This window comes from Quercus robur, chromosome 8, assembly GCF_932294415.1.
Source record: "Quercus robur chromosome 8, dhQueRobu3.1, whole genome shotgun sequence".
Taxonomy (NCBI): Eukaryota; Viridiplantae; Streptophyta; class Magnoliopsida; order Fagales; family Fagaceae; genus Quercus; species Quercus robur.
The window spans coordinates 61,633,481-61,656,539 of record NC_065541.1 but is presented as its reverse complement, the minus strand read 5'-3'; the positions used below and the strand labels follow the sequence as shown (position 1 = coordinate 61,656,539).

The 23,059-nt window shown below is 35.4% G+C and overlaps 1 protein-coding gene and 1 pseudogene across 1 annotated transcript; one reads left to right on the top strand and one right to left on the bottom strand.

Moving 5' to 3' along the window:
- Window positions 1-11,999: 11,999 nt before the first annotated feature.
- Window positions 12,000-12,995, bottom strand: LOC126696585 (uncharacterized). The gene has a single exon (XM_050393295.1). The coding sequence runs from the start codon at window positions 12,993-12,995 to the stop codon at window positions 12,000-12,002; it is 996 nt and encodes a 331-aa protein (XP_050249252.1).
- A 1,938-nt stretch (window positions 12,996-14,933) lies between these two features.
- On the top strand, window positions 14,934-16,950 carry LOC126696584 (heat shock cognate 70 kDa protein-like; annotated as a pseudogene).
- The last annotated feature ends 6,109 nt before the right edge of the window (window positions 16,951-23,059 follow it).

Sequence of the window (23,059 nt, the reverse complement as noted above, 5' to 3'; positions counted from 1 at the left end):
ACAACAACCCAACACACCAGCATAACCACCCAACCACCAAACCCAGCGCCACCACCACCACCACCACCAAACACCGCAATCTAGCATAGAGTATTAACCAAACTCAACTGAAAATTAACCCAAAAATCAAGAGAAAATCAACCCAAAATCAACTGAAAATTAACCTAAACACATCCACAAACAAATCAACATAGAGATACACTTGCTCAAAAGTTAAAAAATAAAATAAAAATAAATAAAAAAATACACAGAGATACACAAACACATTCACACACAAACAAACCCAAATAGACAAATAACAAAGAGAGATCAATGCTTATCGAAACAATCGGAGCTCGTGGGTCTTGCTTGATTGGAGCTCGTGGGTATGGGTCTTGCTTGATCGGAGCTAGGGAGATACACTAACTGATCGGTGCTTGTGGATCAAAGCTAGGGATCTCGGTCAAATCTGATCTGGTCGGATCTGATTGGTGCTTGTGGATCAGAGCTAGGGAGATCGGTATAGAGATGATTCAAAAAATTGATTTAGAAAGGGAGATCGATATAGAGATGATCGGTATAGAAATGATCAGAGCTAGGGAGCTAGGGAGCTGTGGATCGGTATAGACCGAGAGGGAGAGTTGATTTAGAAATGGGTATAGAGATGGGTTATGGGTAGAAAGATGGGTATGGAGAGAGAGAGAGAGCTGTATCAGAAAAAATGGGTTGAGAGAGAGAGAGAGAGAGAGCGCGTGCGTATAATAAGGGGTTGGTTGAGGAAATAATAAAAAAATTGAGAAAATTGATTATTTAAATAAAAGAGGTGATAAAATAGAAGAACTGATGTAGGTGTTTTGTAAAAGTGGATGTGTAAAATAGAAAAAGTAGCTTTTCAGTGTAAAAATGGATGTGTAAAATACACAGATTGATGTGGTTGCTCTCAGGGAGAGTGGAGAGCAAAAATAAAATAAAATAATCCTATAGAAAAGTACAGTAGCCGTGCATATATGCATGGTTAAAGTATCCGCATTAGTGGATGCAAATATTTTGTAAATTTGCATATTTAAAACTTACTTTTTCTATTTTTCACTCTCAATTTTACAAAACATCCACATCAGTTTGTCTATTAGACACATTTATTCAAATAGAATATTCTAAACCCAACCACCATCAACCCGATCAATACCCAACCTCCATCATCAACCCACCTATCAAAATCCAAGCCACCATCAACCTGATCAATACCCACAGATCAATATCTAACAAAACCCACTCATCAAAATCATCAACTATGTCACCACTGAGTCTGACTCCTCTTCCTTGTATCAAGTTAAGCGAGAACCTCAAGCTTCTGCCTCTGCTGTTACTGTTGCTTCCACTGAACCCACACATCATGTCCCTGAGAGCTCCGCCACGGCGTCATTTCTGGGTCTCGTGCGTCGTGGTTTGCCTGTTGATCTCAACGAGCCTCCTCCTTTTTTTTCTTACTTTCAATTTTGTTGTTCTTAAAAGTTCTGAGCTTTTACAATTATCACTATAGGTGGGATACCGATGATCGGTGGACTGAGGGAGAGATAAACGAGAGAGAGGTGAGAGTGAGAAGCTAAGAAAGTGAGGTGAAGGAGAGAGAAAAAAATGTAAAATATTAAATATACAAGCTACAATAATTGTGCATATATGCACGGTTACTGTAGCACTTGTACATAAATGCACAATTTTACTCCCACTGATGTGGGTGTTTTTTGGGTCAAAATGTGTAAAATGTGATGTTTTTTCTATTATACAAGACTTTTCATCCACTGATGTGGATGCTTACAGTAACAATTTTGCACATAAATAGTGTTTTAGACAAACTAATGTGGGTAGTTTTTAAGCAAAAATATGTAAAATTTGTAACTTTTTCTATTTTGTACTGACTGGTGCAAATGCTCTTAGAGTATATATTAGTAAAACCATTTTAGAAAACTTTTTATAAAAAATGAAAAAGTAAGTAATTTTTTAGGTAAATTTCAAATTACACTCCTAAAGTTTGGGAGTGATTGGATTTTATATCCTGAAGTTTCAGAATTTAGATTTTACCTCTTGAAGTTTGGGGTCTTTGGATTTTATACCCTGACATTGTAGAACTTGGATTTTATCCCCTAAAGTTTAGGGTTGTTTCAATTTTACACCCCAAAATTCTAAAACTTTAAAATTCAAACACTCCTAAAATATAAGGGGTAAAATTCAAATTTTGAAATGTTATAGTGTAAAATCTAAACATCATCAAACTTCAGGGGGTAAAATCCAAAATTTGAAACTTCAAGGTGTAAAATCCAATCACCCCAAACTTTAAGGGTGTAATTTGCAATTTACTCTAATTTTTTTTGACAACTTTTTAATTTTTCATAAAATTTTTTTTATAAAATGGATGATTAATGTATATCTTAAAGGCATACGTTAATCGGGCCCATTTAATAAATAATAATATATTTCACAATCATATTTCATTTATTATAGGGATAATCACAAATGTAATATATATATAATGTCATACCAAAATGAAAACAATCCAGTTTTTCTCAATAATTCAAAAGGTAACAAAAACATTAATTTTTTAATAAAAAAGATTTATAACATTTTGTGTATCATTAAAACGTATATAAAATTTGAAATTTATTCTTTTAGTTATAAAAAAACATTCACAAACCTTTTCTTTTTTCCAGTTGTACAATAAAAAACACCGAGAAATGTATCTAAAAAAAATTAATAAACTCAACAAAACTAAAATTCAAAATAAAAAATAAAAAGAAAAATAAAACTTACATCAAAATCAAACTTCTTCTCCCAAATATGTAAAACATACCAAATGTGATGTGATCAAACCAAAGATCCAATGCATAATCAAACTCAATTTTTAATAAGTTTTTGAAGTAATGCAATATAAATATGTCACTGTTTCCAAGAAAAATTACTGGTGATAGTTTTATACATAATGATTATAACTCTTTTTCCTTAATAATAATAAAAAATAAAAAATAAAAGAACCAAGTACAATTTGAAAGGGAAAGAAGTAGAGAAATTTTTTTGAAAAAAGAAGTATTGTATCAATACTATCATAATCTAATCTAACATCTAATACAACATGTGAAAATGAATAGATAAATATATAATTTTAAAAATAAAATTTATTTTTTTTTCTTAAAAATCTCAAAGAATATAATAATGAGATAAGGAAGATAAAGAGCATTGCAAAATATTTGTTGTAAGGACACAATTCGTAACGACCCAAAATGATATTGGGTTCGCACGTAATAAGGCCCAAACAATATCATTTATAGAGCGTGAGTTTGAAAGGATAGGCCTTGGTCACCAGACAGTGGATTTTTCGTGGTGTTCATATATAATTAAATCGTGTTCGCTCTAGGAGTCTTTCTCCTGGAGGCGGGCTGGGAGGTTCTGGTTTTTGGCCATTTTTCCCAGCCTCTGCTCTGGATTGCTTACTTTTCCTTTTATACTAGCCTGTATCTCTCATCCAGCGTCCACGTGTAGGTTCGACTTTCCAGGACTGATATTTGTCTCATCAGCCCATACCCAAAGTGGTTGGGGGTGGTTGTAAAAGCTGAAAAACATGGTTTTGTCAGGTGCAGAGTATTGAATGGCAGTAATGGCAGCTTTTTCTTTGTCCTTGGTCGTAATACTATCCAGCGTCTCCTTCTTTATTGACATAGATATTTTAGATTTTTTCCCGAACTGTTCCTATATCTTTTTTGCCCTTCCTTCCAGGGGGACCTCGAATATTCCAAAGACAGAATCATCCTCGGCTGTGTCTCAAGACTATTTGGACTTTTATTACCTATCCTCGGCTATACTCTTCCTCGGCTCGAGCCTTGGGCTCCAATACAAAGATGGGCCAATGCCACAAATTATTGGGCCCCACATTTGTAAATGCTTAAAATAATTATTCAAGCATCTAAGATCATATTACAAATACATAAAATTTGCTATGAATTTATTAAACAAAATATTTACAAAGAGTGAAAGGAAACTGCACAAAGACCATATTCTTTGACTGCACTTACTTTTTTAATCATATTGTACAGACTATCTTACTGTTTTCCAAATAAACTAAAACATAACAACACGAAATATGGACAAATTGTAATATGATTTTTTTTTTTCCAAATTAGGTCCATGAGTTCATATTTTTCCTATAATATTTTCTTATGTAAAATATTTTAATATAAGAAAATTATATGATTGAATAATTTCTTAACCTTTGTTATAATTATTCACATAGTATTTTAATTTTATTTCACTGCACTTTAATAAATTTGGATTTAGTTTCTTGCCTGGTCAGGGTTATGATTGAGAAATTCAAGAGACGAAAAATGAAATTGGCAGTGTTATGATCACTTTTCTTTTGGGTTCTCCACAAAAGAGAAGTAAAAACTATTAGATTGTAAAACTTTGGTAAAAAATAGTGTCAAAATTATATTTAATTGATTAAATTCATAATTTTTTAACCGCTTAAATTTTTGAGAAAATTGGTAATTTATCAAATAGAAGGCAAAAAAACTAGTTTATTACTACTTTGTTCCTTCTCCCATGTGGCTCTGTTAAAGATAAGATTTTTTTTTTTTTTGGCTGAAGCTCTGTTAAAGAATTGGGCATTGCAACAGCTCACTCTAAGAAACTTGGTTAAAGCGATTAATTTTATATGAATTCAACGACTCAGATAAGCTATTAGTCCTGTAATTTTTTCCCTTTCTATTGAATTTGAGGTGATTTTGACAAAGATGGTTAAGCTTGTTTCTTGTTTCACTCTTAATATTCAACATTTTTTTTTTTTTTTTTTTAAATTTTCTTGCATTGCAGCATTTGGTTGCTGTAATTATGCGGATAAGGGAACCAAAGACCACAGCCCTGATTTTAGCTTTTGGAAATATGGTAAGTTTTGAGTGTTTGGACAAGCATTTGGTACCTTTCTTCAGTACAACTATAGAAGTTCTCTTTATAAGCTGTTTTTATATTCCTTTAAAGTGCTCTCTTTGGGTTTGGTTTTGCTGTTTCCTCTATCTATCTATTTCAATCAAGAATTTATATTCATGAAGATTATCATGCATGGTTTTATTGATCTGTACTAGAGTTTCATTTACTTAGAAATTTTTTATGCGAGAAATTGAGGCTCTACAAGTGAATTATTTCAAACTTCTTCTTTATGAAGCTGTAGAAGTGAAAACCAATCCAGAGGACAGATATCTATCATATAATAAGGAAATTGTATTTTGACATTATGTACCCATGATTGAAAATAAATTAGACCATCAACATGTTAGTTAGAATTAAAGTTAGCCAAATTGTTAAAAAATGACACACTATATTGATACATACAAAATGTAGAGTGCAATATAAAGATTGCATTATTAATATTTTTATTTAAAGGAATATTGCACACTTTTAACCCAACTACACAAGAAAATGGGTATATATATAGGAAAATTGGCATAACATTTCTTTAAAAAAAAAAATTTGTAAGTAATGAACCTTCTTGATAGACCCCTGCCTTGTTTCTCATTTGCACATTATCTTATTGCAATTTTATTTCTAGATATTGCCATCCGCTTGTATTGTAAAACTTTGATAACCTGAAATAGTATAATTCCCATAACTATAATTCAAGTCAATTAATTGTCGTAGGCCTAACTAAATTGTTGATTCTCAACCAAAAAAAAAAAATACAGACCAAAATAAATTGTTTAACATAAATATTGCTTAATTGAAGCTAACAATCTGCATCCAACATTTAAATGACAGAAAGATGGTAATTTGAGAGCTGCCATTGCCAACCAGCACCATGGCCATGCAAGGCAGGGGAGTATACCTAATGGGGATAGAAGATTTTATCATGTAGCATTGGTTCAGATGGTAATTGTCTTTGTACCGGCTATGATTTTTGTTTTAATAGGAAAATTACACCAACCTTTGCTTTAGGTTTTCTATTATTATACTGGTGGTGGGCCTTTTATGATTTTAGGCTAGACTGCCTCTTGCTGTACTGAGGCCCAAGTGTTCTAGATAAGAGAGTTGGGACCGGTCCAATTGCAACCCACCTTGGTCCGGCTTGTGCACAAACTATGTCCTGTTTGCTGAAACTTTGGTCACTGCCCATGGTAGGCGAAGCTGTTACAAAAGAGTTATGGCAGACACATACAGTATGACAATAAAGGCAATACGCTTCTCGTTAGACAAAATAAATAAGGAATCCTTAAGTAAAGTAGGAAAAGAACGATATAAGAAACACATTATAAGCGAAATTGCAAAGGCAATAAAGGAAATAATTTCAATAAACAGTGAAATCAAAAGGAAAAGGTTAGTCTACTGTGTTCAACTGTGCTACAGGACTAATACCAAGGAGGGAACCACTTCCTCAACATGGATAACCTCGCAAGAGAATCCTGCTATAGAAATTATCCACTTTGAGGGAACGGACTTGAATGGCCTATGCCTAAGCAAATTCTGTATCCTTAACAGAGGGTAGGTTTTTAGAGGAAGAGAAGGGATTAGCCTATTGGTGCATGCCTGCCATTCTACACTCTCTATTTCTCTTTTTTCTCCGTTTTGTTACTTTGATTCTTTCTCCACTCCTTTTCTTTCTCTCTTAGTGCTTACTTATGTAGTGTTATAGTGATGATGGTGCTGTGATTCTCTCCTAGTAGTTGCTACTGTTGTGATGATATTACTGTGCACGACAAGGACCCTTTACATATTGCCTGTCATGACTGGTTTTTACCATTTTAGCCTTTAACTACTTTTATCTGGTTTAAGGTGTTCTTCCCGACCACCCACTGGTTTGTCAGCAGCCCAGCCACCACCACATACCTATGCTGGCTATGCCACTCCCTATTACCAAACAAAGAAAACTATTTTGTTTGCTTACTCACCGTGGCATTCTTATCTACCATAGTGTGGGTATTTTCTCTTGCTATCCCTCATGGCATGCACCTAATGGCTCCAACTCATTCTTCCTTCTTTTGGGTGGTATGTCATTCCAACAGGACATCTTCCCCAAAAGAATCTGAGCGGGAACCTCAGAATAGACTTTCCCTTCTCCCCACTACCAGACCATACCCTCTCTTATCTCTGACCTATAACCCACCACTCCTGTATTGGTTGGGTATAGGTTGGTAGTGCCTGGGTCTTGCGCGTGCTCCACTTACTGTGTACGTTAAAAGCTTGTCTGCTACTCATACATTCGTTTGCCATGGTCTGGAGGTTCATCTGTGCATTCTACCACTCATCCTTGACCTCTTATGGCGTGATCTATGTTTTGATTTTCCATTCTTTATTGGCTTGCTCCTTTCAAGGGTTGGGCCTTGCTTGATTGTGGGTTTTCCTCTCTTTAGCCCATTTTTTGCTCCTTTTGTAATCTTGCTGTCATTCTTGCCATACCACTTTGCTGTTCTTGCTGTGGTGTTATTTGGCCCGTGCTTGTTGGCCTTTTTTGGGCCTGTTGCATGTTTTTCTCTCAATGACTTAGTATGGTCATTGGATTTATACTTATGCTACTTTGGGCTTTCTTAATCCATTACATTACTTGTGGGATCCTTTATCCCATTTCTTTCTTCTTGGGCATCCTTGGCCCATTTGCTTTCCTTGGGCATTTTTGGCCCATTTTCAAATTATGCATTCTCATGGGCTTTTACAAACTCTTTTGAGTTTTCCTAACCCAATTACCTTATCCTTCATCCTTAGGGCTTATGGGTTTTCCATCAACCCCTGACTTTCTTACTTCATTACTTCGGGCTTGCTGTGGCCCATTCTTACTTTTTTACATCACATAATGCCCATGTGTTTACTACTTCTCTCTCTAGGCTCCTTTAGGCCCATTTGCTTTCCTCGAGGCCCATTTATTTACTTCATGGGCCTATGATCCATTGTTCCTGTCATTCGGGCTTAATAATTTTTCTATCAATCTACTAACTCTTCTCTGCCCATATTGTTGGGCTTCCAAAATGAGGATCAACAACACTCAATTTCCATCTGACACCCATCTCTCCCTAAAATGCAAATTATTTACACGGACTTCCCTTGAATGGCTAAAATATCCTATTCAAGTTTAAAAAATCCCTAAATTTAAATGTTTTAAAAAATTATGAATTTCCTATTTAAGGTGGCCGTGGCATGGATGACAATTTAAAAGGAGGCCACAATAGGAAAATGAAGATTTTTAAAGTCTTTTTTAGTCAACCAAAAGTGGTTGATATAAATAGTTTGTATTCTAAAAGAGGTGGGTGTCTTATTTCAAACTAGAAGGGAGGTAAGTACAATTTTTCCATTCTTTTACTTCATTTTCAGAAAAATTTAAAACCATTCAATTATACCCCAAATCTAACAACAACAAAAAAAAAATTAACAATCTGAACCAAGGGAGTCAATACCGTACCGGAAGCTGTACCGGTTTGGTCACTGATACGATATATTTTGGATACCGGTTAATACCGGTGTACCGTTTCAGGTTTACCGCTATTTTATATTATATATATATATATATATATATATATATATATATATATATATATATATATATATATATATATACACACACAAAATAAAAAAGAGGAAACACAGTTAATGATATTGCCAATCCAGATATTGAGTACTTGTAGAAAAGAAAAAAAAAAGCCCAACACTTTTCTTATTCTAGTTTTCTCTTCCCTTGTCCCACATTTATTTTATTCTTTCATTTATTTTTTTCTACTGTTGTACGCCTGAAGCTTTCTTTTTTTAAACATTAAATATCAACTTTGCCAGTACCAAAAAGAATTACATCCATTCTCTACCGTCTAATGCTCCACATCTTCCAAAAATTGGCAGGCACACCTGAAGCAGTGAAGCTAGTTGCCTGCCAATCTATCAGAATCCATAGCTCCCTTTAATGCTGTGCCAACCTATCTTTCCTATTTTCAAAGTTCCAACACATCATACTTCACACACTATCTCTTCGTCCTCTTTCAAATTAATTTTGTCTTCACTCTTTCAAAATTTTTATTTCATTTCTTCCCCATTAGTTACAGATCTATTTCTCTCTTTCTCTCACAGTATCACACGATTCACACCAGTCTCACTCTTTTAGCATCAGTCCATTCTATTTTTTTCTTCACTTCAAACCGATTTCCAGTGCATGAATCAGTATCACCGACGCCTCTCCTCACCACAAATTGGTATTTCGTCGTCACCAATGTGATAAAGAGGAGGCATAGAGAGACAGAAGTTTAGTGTGGCGTGAGAAGGTACCGGTCCGGTATCCATTAATTGGCCGAAACAACCGGATTTCGCCGGTACGGCCGGTACAAGGCCGGTACGACTGGTATTTTTTCCGGTACAAAATAAGGGGGGTCGATGTACCGGTGCACTGGTCGGTACGGTATATACCGGCCGTACAGGCCGGTACGGTACGAAATTAACTTCCTTGATCTGAACTTTTGGTGTTAACATGGGGAATATAGATAGAATATTTTTCCACACTATATGATAGAAAGGGGAACCAAATAGATTGGGGAGACAATGCAAAAAAAGAAGTGAGTCAAGCCCACTTACAAAACAAGAGGCTCACTTAATATCCTATTTCAGAAAGGAAGAGAACTCCCTAGTGATTTTTGTTGTTGTTGAGGAAAAGGTATTTATGACTTATGAGAAGTGAGTTTGTAAAAAGAGTAATGCTATAGACACAAACTATTTTACAAACATTTTACAAACTGCTAATGTGGCATGCTCCAGTGTGGCATGCTCCGTATCAGCTTTTAAAAACTAAAATTCCATGAAAGATATTAGCAAACTCAAAAAAAAAAAAAAAAAAAAAAAAAAACCCTCCTATGCAAAAAACATATCACCTAACAAAACTTTTCTAAAACCCTTAAGCTTCTTTGCCTCCCTCCCTCCCCCCCTCCTTCCCTCGCTATTGCATCTCCTCTACCTCCTTGCCTCTACAGTCTCAATCCCAAATCAACAATCTACTTCCTTTTGCCCATACCTCCACCCCACCACACGATTGCATTTTATTATAGGCAAAAAGTTGTAGCTCCATCGGAGATGGTTTTGTTGGGCTACAATTAACAAATTCTAGTTTAAACCAATTCTAGGAAAAGTTTTTATGTATGTGGTTTTTTTTTTTTTTTTTGGAATAATTTTTTTTTGATTGATATTTAATTTTTAGATTTATTTTCAATTGCACATAGTGTCATCCAAGTCAAGTTTTGAATGGTGGATATATATGATGCCAGATTTTGGCACTCCTTTATTTCCTTGAAACCAAATGCAGGTATAGTTTATCATTTATAATTCATTTTATACTATTTATTGTATTCTTTGCCAATAAATTTAATTTGATTGCAGAGTCTTCCTAATCAAAGAGCAGTAACTAGTAATAACCCAAGATATTTTGGCATTCCGGGAAGCAATATACACCAACTATTAGTAATTCCTTAACTTTTATTCAATCTTATACTTGTTAAGAGATTTAATTTAACCCTTTTTTTTGGTTTAATGAAATTTGTATTTGTAGGGTGATCCAAATCAATTTTCGGGAAGTGGGTGTCTTGGGCCAAATATTGACGAGCTTAGTGTTTAAGGAACACAACAACATCATATAAACAACTTTAATCATTTGGATCTACTACAAGTATTGTTACCGCACCATATATTTAACTATGTCAATTATAAGAACGTGGATTTCTAAATAATTTGATACATTTTCTTTTATTCTTTATGTAGGCTTAACATCATGGGCATTAATTTAGGGATCAAGAGGCTGGCAACTTTAGTAAAAATTAAGTTCGACTTGATCAAGATGACAAAATTTTTGCTTTTCCTTTTTGTGGTGAACACAACATATTAGAAATGGGTGGTTTTGGTTCTTCATTTGTAATGGATATTGTGGTATTACATGTGTGGGGGGAAAGGTTTTTTATTTTATTTTTTTATTTTATTATTATTATTATTATATTTTTTTTTTTAAGCACAGATGGTGGCTTACAACAAGAGCTTCTTTTTTATTTATTTTTATTTTTTTTGAGCTTTACAACTATAGCTTCTGTATACCTTGAATTTGTCAAGCTTTATTCATTGAAATTTCTTTCAAATTTTGTGAAATCATGAATAAAGAGATGGATATCTTTGCTCTATATTTATGTTATTAAGAGATGGACATGTTTGATCCTCATTATGTTGATGTCACATTGCCCATCTTTTGAGTTATTTTTTGTTATTGTAGAACATTGTACATCCTAAATTATGCTCATTTTGGGATATATAGAGATATAACTCTCACATTTTTTTTTTAGTGTAACTTGTTTTGGTCAAATTCGTTACATAACCTACTTTAACACGAACTAGATACATATACAACAATATACAATATCAAGGGACATACCCTCTAATACAACAAAGCCCCTACTTGAACAGAGGACAACTCATTATCAGGTCCAAAAAACAACTAAACCTTAAAGATGAAAATAAGTAGACCAAATCAGAAAGACCAGGAAAAACACTGAAAAAAAGAAATTTTGCATCTGGGCAATAGTGAATTTTATCGAGGTACTGCATTATTCTTCTTCTTCTTTTAAATATATATATATATATACACACACAATATTAAGGGGCATACTCCTTGCCAAGTTACACTAATGTAGCTTTCAACAACAAGATAAATGACAAAATCAAGTCAACAACAGGTACAACAAGATAAATGACAAAATCCAAAGTCTTAGGGTATAAAAGCTATTCATGCAAATCAGCGGGTACAAGAATTTACTTTAGAATATATAGGATTGAACAAAGGTTCCGCAGTATGTTACTCAAAATTAGATTTATATTGCAAATACTCTCAGTTGGTATGAATTTCTAAATAGCACCCCTCTGTTTCAAATCTATCCACTTGGGAATGTCAAACCCACTTTTTTTTTTCTTTTTTTTTTTGATGGGAAATAAGAGAATTTCATTCAACTGAAAAAGAATTACAAAGGAGAGAAAAAGCTTGAGCTTTACAAACAGAGATCCTCAATAAGAAGATGCTCAAGAAAACTTGGAAAAGACATTTTCCAAATCTGTGAAACACCAGAATTCCCAGCTACCTTTGCAAATTGATGGGCAACTCTGTTGCCTTCCCTTTTTAGATGTTTAAAAGAACACCAGGAAAACACAGCAGCCATTTCTCTGATGTTTCTGATTATGTGCCCAAGCTCACCACCATGGATTCCATCATTAATTGCTAGAATAATGGATAAGGCGTCGGACTCAAAGATAGTGTGGGAGACTTCCATTTCCGTTGCAAGAAGCACACCATCTTGCATGGCCAGAGCTTCTGAGATCTCAGCCAAGTATGATGCGGGTAGAACCTTGTTTGATGTTGCTAGAACTTCACCCATATTATCGTGAATGACTACACCGATGCACGATTTCCTCCCATCTTCAAAAGCTGCTGCATCAGTGTTAATTTTAATGAAGCCCATAGGTGGAGCTTTCCATTTGGACTGAGGGATGGACTGAGAAAATCTCGGACAAGAGTAAGCTGCCTTGAATTCAGCCAAGACTCCACCTGCCATTTCCCAAGCATGAATTGGAGGGGAACCCGAGTCCTCATGGATTGCTTGATTACGATTCCACCAAATAGACCAGGCAACGGCAAAGAAAAGCTCTAAATCATTTAGGGAGCCTTTTGCAATAAAATCTAAGGCAATATCCACCAAGTCACAATAAGAGGAAGAGAGGTCCACAGGACAATTGTACCAAAATGCCCAAGTCATTTTTGCATGATCGCAATGAAGAAGTGCATGGGTTGTGGTCTCAATGGCTTTGTCACATAGAGGGCAGAAGCTAGAGCAATGAACACCTCTATGGTTTAGATTTTTCATAGTTGGAAGATCGTTGACACAAGTCCTCCAAGCAAAAATTTTGATCTTCAGAGGGACTTTTTGCTGCCATATCCGCTTCCATGAAAGGGTCCATGAGCTGCTTGAGGTGCTTTCACCTTCCTCCATTGAATCCACTATACCTGAAACTATATGATATGCACTTTTAACTGTAAACTCACCCCTCTTGTTGCCTATCCAAATAAGACAATCTTTGGGCAAATTATAGTTTAGTGGGATTTTAAGGATGGTGCTGGCTTCATGGGGCAGAAAAGTAGCATTAATTACTTCAATCTTCCACCATCTAGTGTCAATGTCTATGAGGGAAGACACCCAAGGAAAGTCTCCATAGCCAGCTTGGGGGGAAATCACCTTGTGGGTTGATGGTGTTGGCAACCATCTATCATCCCAAATATGGATTCGCCGGCCATTGCCTACCCTCCATCTTGTGCCCCTTTTAATAACCTCAAGACTATTGTGGATGCTTCGCCAAGCATATGAGGGGTACCGTTTACTCCCTTTTTTGGAATTGAGGACATCATCAAAAGGAAAGTATTTTTGCTTTGAAAACTTGAGCCACTAGGGAGTCGGGGTTTGTAAGAATTCTCCAACCTTGCTTAGCTAGCATAGCAAGGTTAAAGGCTTGAATGTTTCTTAAGCCCATACCTCCATGGAGTTTAGATCGACACATCTTCCTTCAACTAACCCACGCAATCTTGTTCTCTTTGTCTTTTTGCCCCCACCAAAAGCTCCTCATCATACTTTCCAAGTCTTGGCAAAGAGTCTTGGGGAGTTGGAAGAAACCCATAGTGTATGTAGGCACTGCTTGAGCCACCACTTTGATTAGGATCTCCCTCCCACCAATTGAAAGGAGTTTACCTTTCCAACCAGCAAGCTTTGCAACTTGCAAGACTCAAAATATGAATTAAACAAATTTGAGCAAAAATTTAATTTACATTTGTAAACACATAAAATCTCCACATTATTCAAAAGCTCAAAATACAGAAAAATTCTTTTTGGTTGTTAGTTATTACGACCCATTCCATTTTTTTTTTTTGTTTATATAATCCATTGGATTCCCTCAAGGCCATAGATATTGCAATACTTTACACCAAATTTCATATGAATTAATTAAATTAAAAAAAACTTCAATCCTGAAACAGAGTATAACCGTTGTCATTGTTGTTATCGAGAGGGAGGCAGATGGGATGGCAACACCATGTTCATGATAGCTCCAACAACGAATCCAGTGTCTTGTGTGGTGATGGCGTGCATTGGTGAATGGTGGAGTGAAGGCACGGGCAAGAGGGAGCGATGGGTTTGGGGTTTGTATAATCACGTTTTTGTGGATTTGGGATTGGAGGGAGGGAGGGAGAGAAGAAGTAGGTTTTTAAAAAATAAAAATAAAAAAATAATTTGAGTTTATTAATATCTTATGTGACATTTTAGTGACGTGGAGCATGCCACATCAGTTGTTTGTAAAATATTTGTAGAGTGGTTAGTGTTAATAGCTTTATAAACCACGAGGCCCACGTAATCTCCAATTTTAAAAAGGAATAGAAATCCTGGTGAATTGAGACTCATAACCTAAAAAAAAAAAAACTCATAGGCGGTATGGTAGTATGTTATACTCCGATATATACCGCAGATACTTCTGTGTAACAGGGCCGCCTGAAATAAAAGAGAAAATACTGTAATATTGAGAAAGCAGTCAAGGAGAGTTACGTGAAAAGAAGAAGAAAGTCACTGAGGGCAGTGAAGTACAAAAAAAGGTGAAGTGGGAAAAATAAGGAGATTTTTTATTTGGGATTTTCTTTGAGGAGAGACTTTTTGGTTTATTGAATTCAAACTGTGAGTGAAGATATCAAGTGAGTTTATATTAATTTACTTTTGATGGGAATTTCAAGTTAGACATAAACTGGAGAAGGAGATTATAAAAATGGATTTTCTAAAACTATATTGATTTGGAGTTTTTCCGTCCATTCAAACAAAAAGATTTTTTTTATACCTAAATTGTGTGAACTAATAATTACCAAGTCTTTAAACTGGTGGTTCCTCAGGACAACAATGGCCAACAGCCAAGGAGAGGGCCCGGCGATTGGGATCGATCTGGGTTCAATGTATTCATGCGTGGCAGTGTGGCATAATGATAGAGTGGAGATAATAGCGAATGATCAAGGAAACAGGACCACACCCTCCTATGTTGCATTCACTTCTGCCCAACGCTTGGTCGGTGATCCTGCAATGAATCAGGTTGCCAGGAATCCCACTAACTCTGTCTTTGGTAATCTCCTCTCTCCCCAATGAATAATTTTTTTTTATTCCTAAAAACTTGTTTTTCACTTAGGAATATATAATCTTGCTTCTTCTTGTGCTTCGGTGTTGTCTAACAGTACTATTTGAGGTATCTGTTTCTTAATAACGTATTATATTGCAGATGCAAAGAGGTTGATTCAGTGATCCCTTGGTTCAGAATGATATCAACCTCTGGCCATTCAAGGTCATTGGAGGTCCTGGTGACAAGCCTATGAACGGGCGAAGAGAAGCACGGGCGAAGAGAAGCACTTTACTGCCGAGGAAATTTCATGCGTGAGATAGCTGAAGCCTACCTAGGCAAAACTGTGAAGAATGCAGTTGTTACTGTCCCAGCCTACTTCAATGACTCTCAGGGTAAGGCCACAAAGGATGCTGGAGGCATTGCATGCCTGAATGTTCTACGCATAATTAATGAACCAACTGCTGCAGCCATTGCTTATGGTCTTGACAAGATGGTTGGTAGCTAGCACTGGCAAGAGAAATGGGTTGATTTTCGATTTGGGTGGTGTTACTACTGATGTCTCTCTCCTTACAATTGAAAAGGGTGTCCTTGAAGTGAAGGCCGTGGCTGGAGACACTTACCATGGAGGTGAGGACTTTGATAACAGAATGTTAAAGCATTTTGTTGAGATTTTTTTTTGGAGAAAATTTTGTTGAGATATTTAGGAGGCAACATAATGTGGGTATTAGTATAGACTCCAGAGCTCTTAGGAGGTTGAGAACTGCTTGCGAGAAAGCAAAGAGGATTCTTTCTTCTACAATTGAGACAACCATTGAAGTTGATTGTTTATATAATGGTATCGATTTCTTTTCAACTATTACCTGTGCTAAATTTTCCGAACTCAACATGGATTTGTTGAGGAAGTGTATCGAGCCTGTGGAAAAGTGTTTAGCCGATGCTAAGATGGACAAGAGTTGCGTCCATGATATTGTTCTTATTGGTGGTTCTTCCAGAATCCCCAAGGTCCAGCAGTTGTTGCAGGACTTCTTTGATGGGAAGGAGCTCAGCAAGAGCAATAATCCTGATGAAGCTGTGGCTTATGGAGCCACTGTTCAAGCTGCTATCTTGACCGGAATGGGTAATGAGAAAATTCAAGACATTATACTCTTAGATGTCACCCCTCTGTCCCTTGGTGTAGGGCTTCGTGGACCGAAGATGTGTGTTTTGATTCCAAGGAATACCACCATTCCCACCAAGAAGATGCGTGAATTCTGCACTGTGTTTGATAACCAGGCTTCTGTAGATTTCTTGCTTTATGAGGGTGAGAGAGCAAGATCTTGTGCTAACAACTTGTTGGGAAATATTACAATTCCTGTTACTCCAGCACCTAGGGGTGTTGCTAGGGTAATAGTTTGTTTTGATCTTGACATCGATGGTATCTTGAATGTTTCTGCGGAGGAGAAGACCACTGGTGTGAAAAGGAAGATCACAATTACCAATGATAAGTGGAGACTGTCCAATGAAGAGGTTGAGAGGATGGTCCAGGATGCAAAGAGATACAAGGCTGAAGATGACTATCACATGAAGAAGGTTAAGGCTAAGTTAGATTTGGAGAACTATGCCTACAACATGAAAAATGCTGTCAATGATGAGAATATTTGTGCGAAGCTTAGCCCTGCAGTTCTGAAAGAGATTAAAGATGCTGTTGAACAGGTGATTCAATGGTCATTAGATGACCGCCATGTCGTGGATTTAAAACCGTATCAGGACAAGCTGGAATGGCTCAAGAGTATCTGCAATCCCATTCAACAAAAAGATGATAATTAAAAGTTCGTCATGGCATCCTATCATTGCAACGGTTGTAATGGTTTAAATTGTGTCACCTACGTTTGACCACATTTTGTTCTTGCGTTTTCTTGCAACGGATGTAATGATTACCAAATAGCTATTCACGACTTCAAAATACTTTAATTTTTGCTCTAATCGCTAAAACTCTTTTTAGTTAGAACTATTTAGCACAAAAAGCTCTACTACTAAACCTTTACAGCTTTGTTCTACTTCATAATTCTAACAAACAAAAAAAAGTTATACTTCCTACATTAGTACCAAATGGACCATTAGCTTCGTGACAGCATTTTCACAACTGCTAATGTGGATTGTTGCGATGTGTATGCAATTTATGGTGGACTAATTTAAAAATATTATTGTTCCAATCACAACCTATCACATATAGTTAGAAAATGAGTATGAGTTAAAGATATTTAAATCTTATGTTGTGTATCCAAGAGTTAGGTTTTTGGATATATACAACTGTCAGTTTTTTTAAGACATTCTCTCATCTCTTGTATGTGTGTTAAATATTTAGTATTCTAAAAATATATATATATATATATATATATATATATATATATATATATATTTAAAACAATTGAAAAATGTTTGGCCTTAGCATTAATAAGGTATAACTATTTAGAGATTCAATAGAATAATAAATGTCAGCTCCCTAGGTTTAGATTTAGGGATTTCTAATCAAGTTAAAAATAATAATAAAAAGAGTAAGTCACACTAATTTAATTCCTTTTGGGATTTATTTTTCACGTTAGGTAGCACATATTTATTGTGCTCTTTTTGTGGAAACGTGGATTCCCTTTTTAAAAATATGGGGTATCCACATTCTCATACTTGGAAAAAGTTGCAATTTTTTTTATATATAAACTTACAATTTAAATAATTATTTTTTTACTATACATGTCATATAAACAACGTTTTACTATAATTTTATTAAATTTTTCATAATTTATAGTTTATATTCTTGTTTCTTATAATTTATTTGGAGGAAAAAAAATGAGAGACAAACTTGATACGAATCAAAGGATATTTTGAGAAAAACAAATAATCCTTATAATATTTCTAGAAATAAATCAATTATATGTATCTCATATTCTAAGGATTCTTATTAGAATTTCATAATCAAACCAAACAAAGATATAATTACATACCGAGATATCTAGCTAGATTGTCAAGCATCACATTCCTTAAAATCTAGATGCTAGGATTTTTGGGTACAAAGAGAGATTTTTTTTTTTTTTTTTTCCTTTGAGAATTAGGATACAATAGAGTGATTGAAATTAGTTTATAGCATTAGAATTAGGGTGTGTGTAGCCAACCCACTGATTTACCAAAGCTAATCAAACCTGGTGGGTTAGGTCAATTTTTAGGGGTTTATGGATTGCAAATTTTTTTTTTTTGGTAGTGGGTTGGATTGGGTTTGGGTAAGTAGATTCACAATTCCACCTAACCCAGCCCAACCCATCTACTTTGAATATATTTTGTTGGGTTAAAACATATTGACCCCGGTTAATTAATTCAATTACCAAAGTTGATTAATAAGGTCAAATTATATGCAAATCGTGGAGGCACCAACAAATTACCAAATAAACTAAATGCAGCGAAAATTAAATTGACATGGTAATTTGTTGACAAATGGTGAAAATCTCTCACAAAGCAAAAACCTCACTGGGTGAATTTAAGATCACAACTCTCAAGAATTTACTAATAAATAATCAAGCGGTTTCAAGTATGAAGAATCTTACCACTATCCTAGCCTATCCCAGGATTCCAACTTATAGTTGAACCTTCACTTCAATACTCAATTGAACTTAATAATATTGTAGTAGTCTTTTTTCCTTTGTTGCATAAATCTCTAATCTGTGACTAACTCCTTTGCACAGATCCTAGTACGTGACTAACTCCAGTAACTTGAATGATTGTTGTTGGCTGCAAAGTTCTTTACTTCATAAACGATGAAGATTAGGAAGCACTTGATTATAAAACCCTAAGACGCACAAATGCAGTAACTTCTTACAGAGTGTATGAGTTATAGATCTCTATTTTTGTGTATGATGACTTTTTAAAATAAGCTTTATATATGACTAGGGTTGTAAGAAAAGAAACCCTAATCATTCAAGTCATTATGGGCCAAATTTCAGATTTGGAAATTCTGAAATTGTAGATCTCGATAGATTGAGCTTGTGTCAAGCTTCCTCATTAATCGTTGATAATAGCATTTGTTGAGCTTGTGTCGAGACTTAATGAGACAACTTTTCTTCACTTGTTTTTTGGATCAACCTTTATGTCTTTAATGATACCACTTGATATGTTTGAACAACATATTTCTTGATACTTTAAACCCAACTTAGATCTACCTAATTACAAGTAAAGTGCGTTTTGTCAAGGGATTAGCCAATTACATAGAAAATATGAGCTGAGTTGAGAAGAACTATTTGATTTCTTACTAAGTAAGTACCATTTAGGTAAATATTTGGGATAATTACACATAACCCACCTGTGGTTTAGGCGAAAATCATTTTGCCTACCCGTGGTTTGAAAAGTATCACTTAACCCACCTGTGGTATGTTCCGTTTATTTTCCGTAACCCACCTCTGTTAAAATCAGGGATAAATAGGTATTGTTGTTCAAATTTTATGTCTCTCTCCCCCCCAAACAAAAAATAGAGCAAAAATGCAAGAAAAACAAGATCAAAAAATGGTATTTGTCTTTCTCTCAATTCACACAAATTTTAAACATGAAGAACACGAACAATGTACCAAAAAAAATAAAAAGCCTAAGCCCATTGCCTCTCTCACTCCCATTTTCTCAGTACCCAAACAATTCACAAACTAATTTTCATACTCTTTTCCTTTCTCAGCAATTAAATAAACCAAACCACACACCAAAACAACATAACAAATTACACTCCACCTTAAGTTTCAGCTCTCAAAGTCCCACATTGCAAAACAATCTAAAATCCCCATCCCCCTAAATACCCATTTTTCTCTTCTTTTATTTCCCCCATTTTCCCACCACCCAAACACAACACAAATTAATCTTCATGAGCCTCCTCGATGAGCTCTTCGACCTGGCCACAACCGAGTTTCTTCTTGATGAGCTTCTTCTCTGTCTCTCTCGGTTCAGATGCTTGAAGGCTATAGTGACAGCAGAAGCAAGGGACGACGGCGGCAGGGGTAGGAAGACGGTGACAGCAGCGGCAGCTTGAAGATTTTTCATTTCTGGGTTTCCGTTTCACTTGTTGTGGTTGTCGATGGTGGGCTTTGCTAGCCATGGGTTGTGGGCCGTGGGTGGTGGGCTTTGCTCGCCGGTAGTTGCTGGGTGTTTGGGTGGCTTTGGATGTTGGTTTGATTGGTGGATGTTTGAGGCAGTGGGTCTTTGGGTGGCGGTTTTGGGTGGCACAAAACAATACTGGGATATCAGGGTCCTGTAGCTACTCTATCTCTCGGGTTCAAACTTCAGAGAAAAGGTCTAGTTTCGGTGAGAGTGGTGGCTTTGGGCTCAAATGGTCGTGCTGGTGAAGGAAACGTAGCCGTTTTGGTAGAGAAGAACAAGTTGAAGGAAATGAGAGAAAAGTCAGAGTCACCCTCATCCTCATCAACATCATTTTCTGTACAGGATCTCCTTTAGTGATGTAAGCTGCACTAAACCCAAATGAGATGAGAACATACACAAAATCTGAAACCCTAAATCGAGAACAGACACAAATAACTTGATTTTCTTTACCAAAACTACTTTCCCTAGCTTTGATGTTGCGAAACTTGTGTTTTCTCCCCCTCCAGACACTCCAACCCATGAAGAACACGTTGATCTCACCACAAGTCTCTTTCTCGAAAAGTTTCCAAGTTTTGGGTGTTTTGATTCGTGTTATGTTGTGTTTTGGGGTTAAGAGGTGTTTTTGTGACGGCTGGGCTTGAGGTGGGTTACGGAAATTGACGGAAACATACCACAGGTGGGTTAAGTGATACTTTTCAAACCACGGGTAGGCAAAGTGATTTTCGCCTAAACCACAGGTGGGTTATGTGTAATTATCCCTAAATATTTTGTATTAATATAATAATTTGTGTACGATGGTGCTACTATTTAGAATTTTCAGGATGGCATGGGACAACAAATGGTTGTAGTATTACTGTTATTCTACTTTTTTTTAATAAAAACTTTTTAACTCATATGTCTAACCCGGCCCATGTGGGTTGGGTTAGGCTCTTGTGATGGGTTGGATTGGATTGAGATTTTTTAAATCTGCCTATTATGGGTTAGATTGAAAAATTCCACAACTTGACCCAATCCGACCATGGAAAAAAAAAAATTAGTGTGGACATTTGGCCGTCTCCAACCTTTCAAGTTTTAATGCAAAGTGTCTCAAAGTCTTCTTTCTTCTACAACGTTTTGGTTTATAAAAAGCCTCCGCCTTTGAGCATATAGACCGTCTTCAAATTTTTCATTGCTGAAGTGCCTCATAGTATTCATTCATAACTTCTTCTTTTTTAAATAAAAGATCAGAACTAGTGGTTCCGCCGGACAAAGGCAACAAAGGAAAGGGTTCGGCAATAATTGAGATAGATCTGGATACAACGTACTTGTGTGTGGCAGTGTGGCAAAATGAAAGAGTAGAGATAATAGTGAATGATCAGGGTAACCTAACAAGACCACTCCCTCCCATGTTACTTTCACTCCTATCCTATGGAGCGCTTGGTAGGTGTTGCCGCTAAGAACTAGGTCGCCCTTCCAACGGATGACACGTGACTAGATGCAAAAACAACACCCAACACTCACTAACAATCTATTGAGGAGGGTAGAGTACAAAGTAAGGTTTATAATCATGTCGAGTGTGATTCGAACAGGGGAGGGGGGGGGGGGGGGGATTTTTTGTTATTTCACTCATCTTTTCTCTAGTATGGAATAAAAAACTCAATTCCCTAAAATAAAGAGATTATTTACACTGATCTCCCTTAGATGATTCGAAAAAATAAAAATAAAAATCTAAAATTTATTATATTACCATCCACTTAAACTATCCTCCACTTCCTTTTTGAGGAGAGATTTGGAATTTTTTTAAAGCCTATTTTTTTTTTGGGGAATTTTTAAAGCATTTTTTCAGTCGTCTAGGAAAGATTAGTGTAAATTACTAAATTATTATATTTTAGAAGATGTGAGTATGTTATTTCAAATTAGAAGAGATACGTTTCTCAAAAAAAAAAAGAAAAAAAAAAGAAAAAAGAAAAACCTTAGGTAAATGTCAATGAATGCCCTAAGGGCATTTGTTATTAGTAAACAGTTTTAGAAAGTTTTTAACGAATGCTCTTAGGCATTGGTTAACAATCCATTTTAGAAAAGTTTTGATACCATTTTTATGGAAAATGAAAAAAGCTGTAAAACATTATTATTATTATTATTTTTCATAAAAACTTTCTTTAAATGAATTATTAACCAATGTCCTACAGCTTTCGTTAGCATGGAGAATTATTAGGTACTCCTAGAGTAGAGTACCATAAATGCGTATTCCCCCTCTCACATAAATGTGGGTCCTATTATGAATTTAATTAGTGGAACTCACCATTCATATGAGAGGATAGAGTATGCATTTATAGTACTCAGAGAGTACACAATAATTTTCCATTGACTCATGTATTTTAATTAAAGCAGTATCTCTCTCTCTCTCTCTCTCTCTCTCTATATATATATATATATATATATTAATTGTGGATTATTACGGGGTACTTTGAGGCTCACCCAATATAAGAAAGAGTATACTCCCTAAGAGCATTCTCATCAAGAATGCTATAAAATATAGCATTTAGCATCTTAAAAAGTTACTTTATTCATTTTAACAACCTACTTTACAAAACACTCAACATCAAAGGTTCTATTATTTTACCACTTCATTTAGATATTCTTTTTTAAAGACCCACTTTACAAAACACTCAACATCAAAGGTTCTATTATTTTACCACTTCATTTAAAAATTCTTTTTTTATTCTTTCTTTATGTTTTCAAATAAAGACCATAACTAACTTCCACAAGTACCTTGCAACATTACTGCGTAGTATTGGAGAGAATTGTTCTTAGCTTTTTTTTTTTTTTTTTT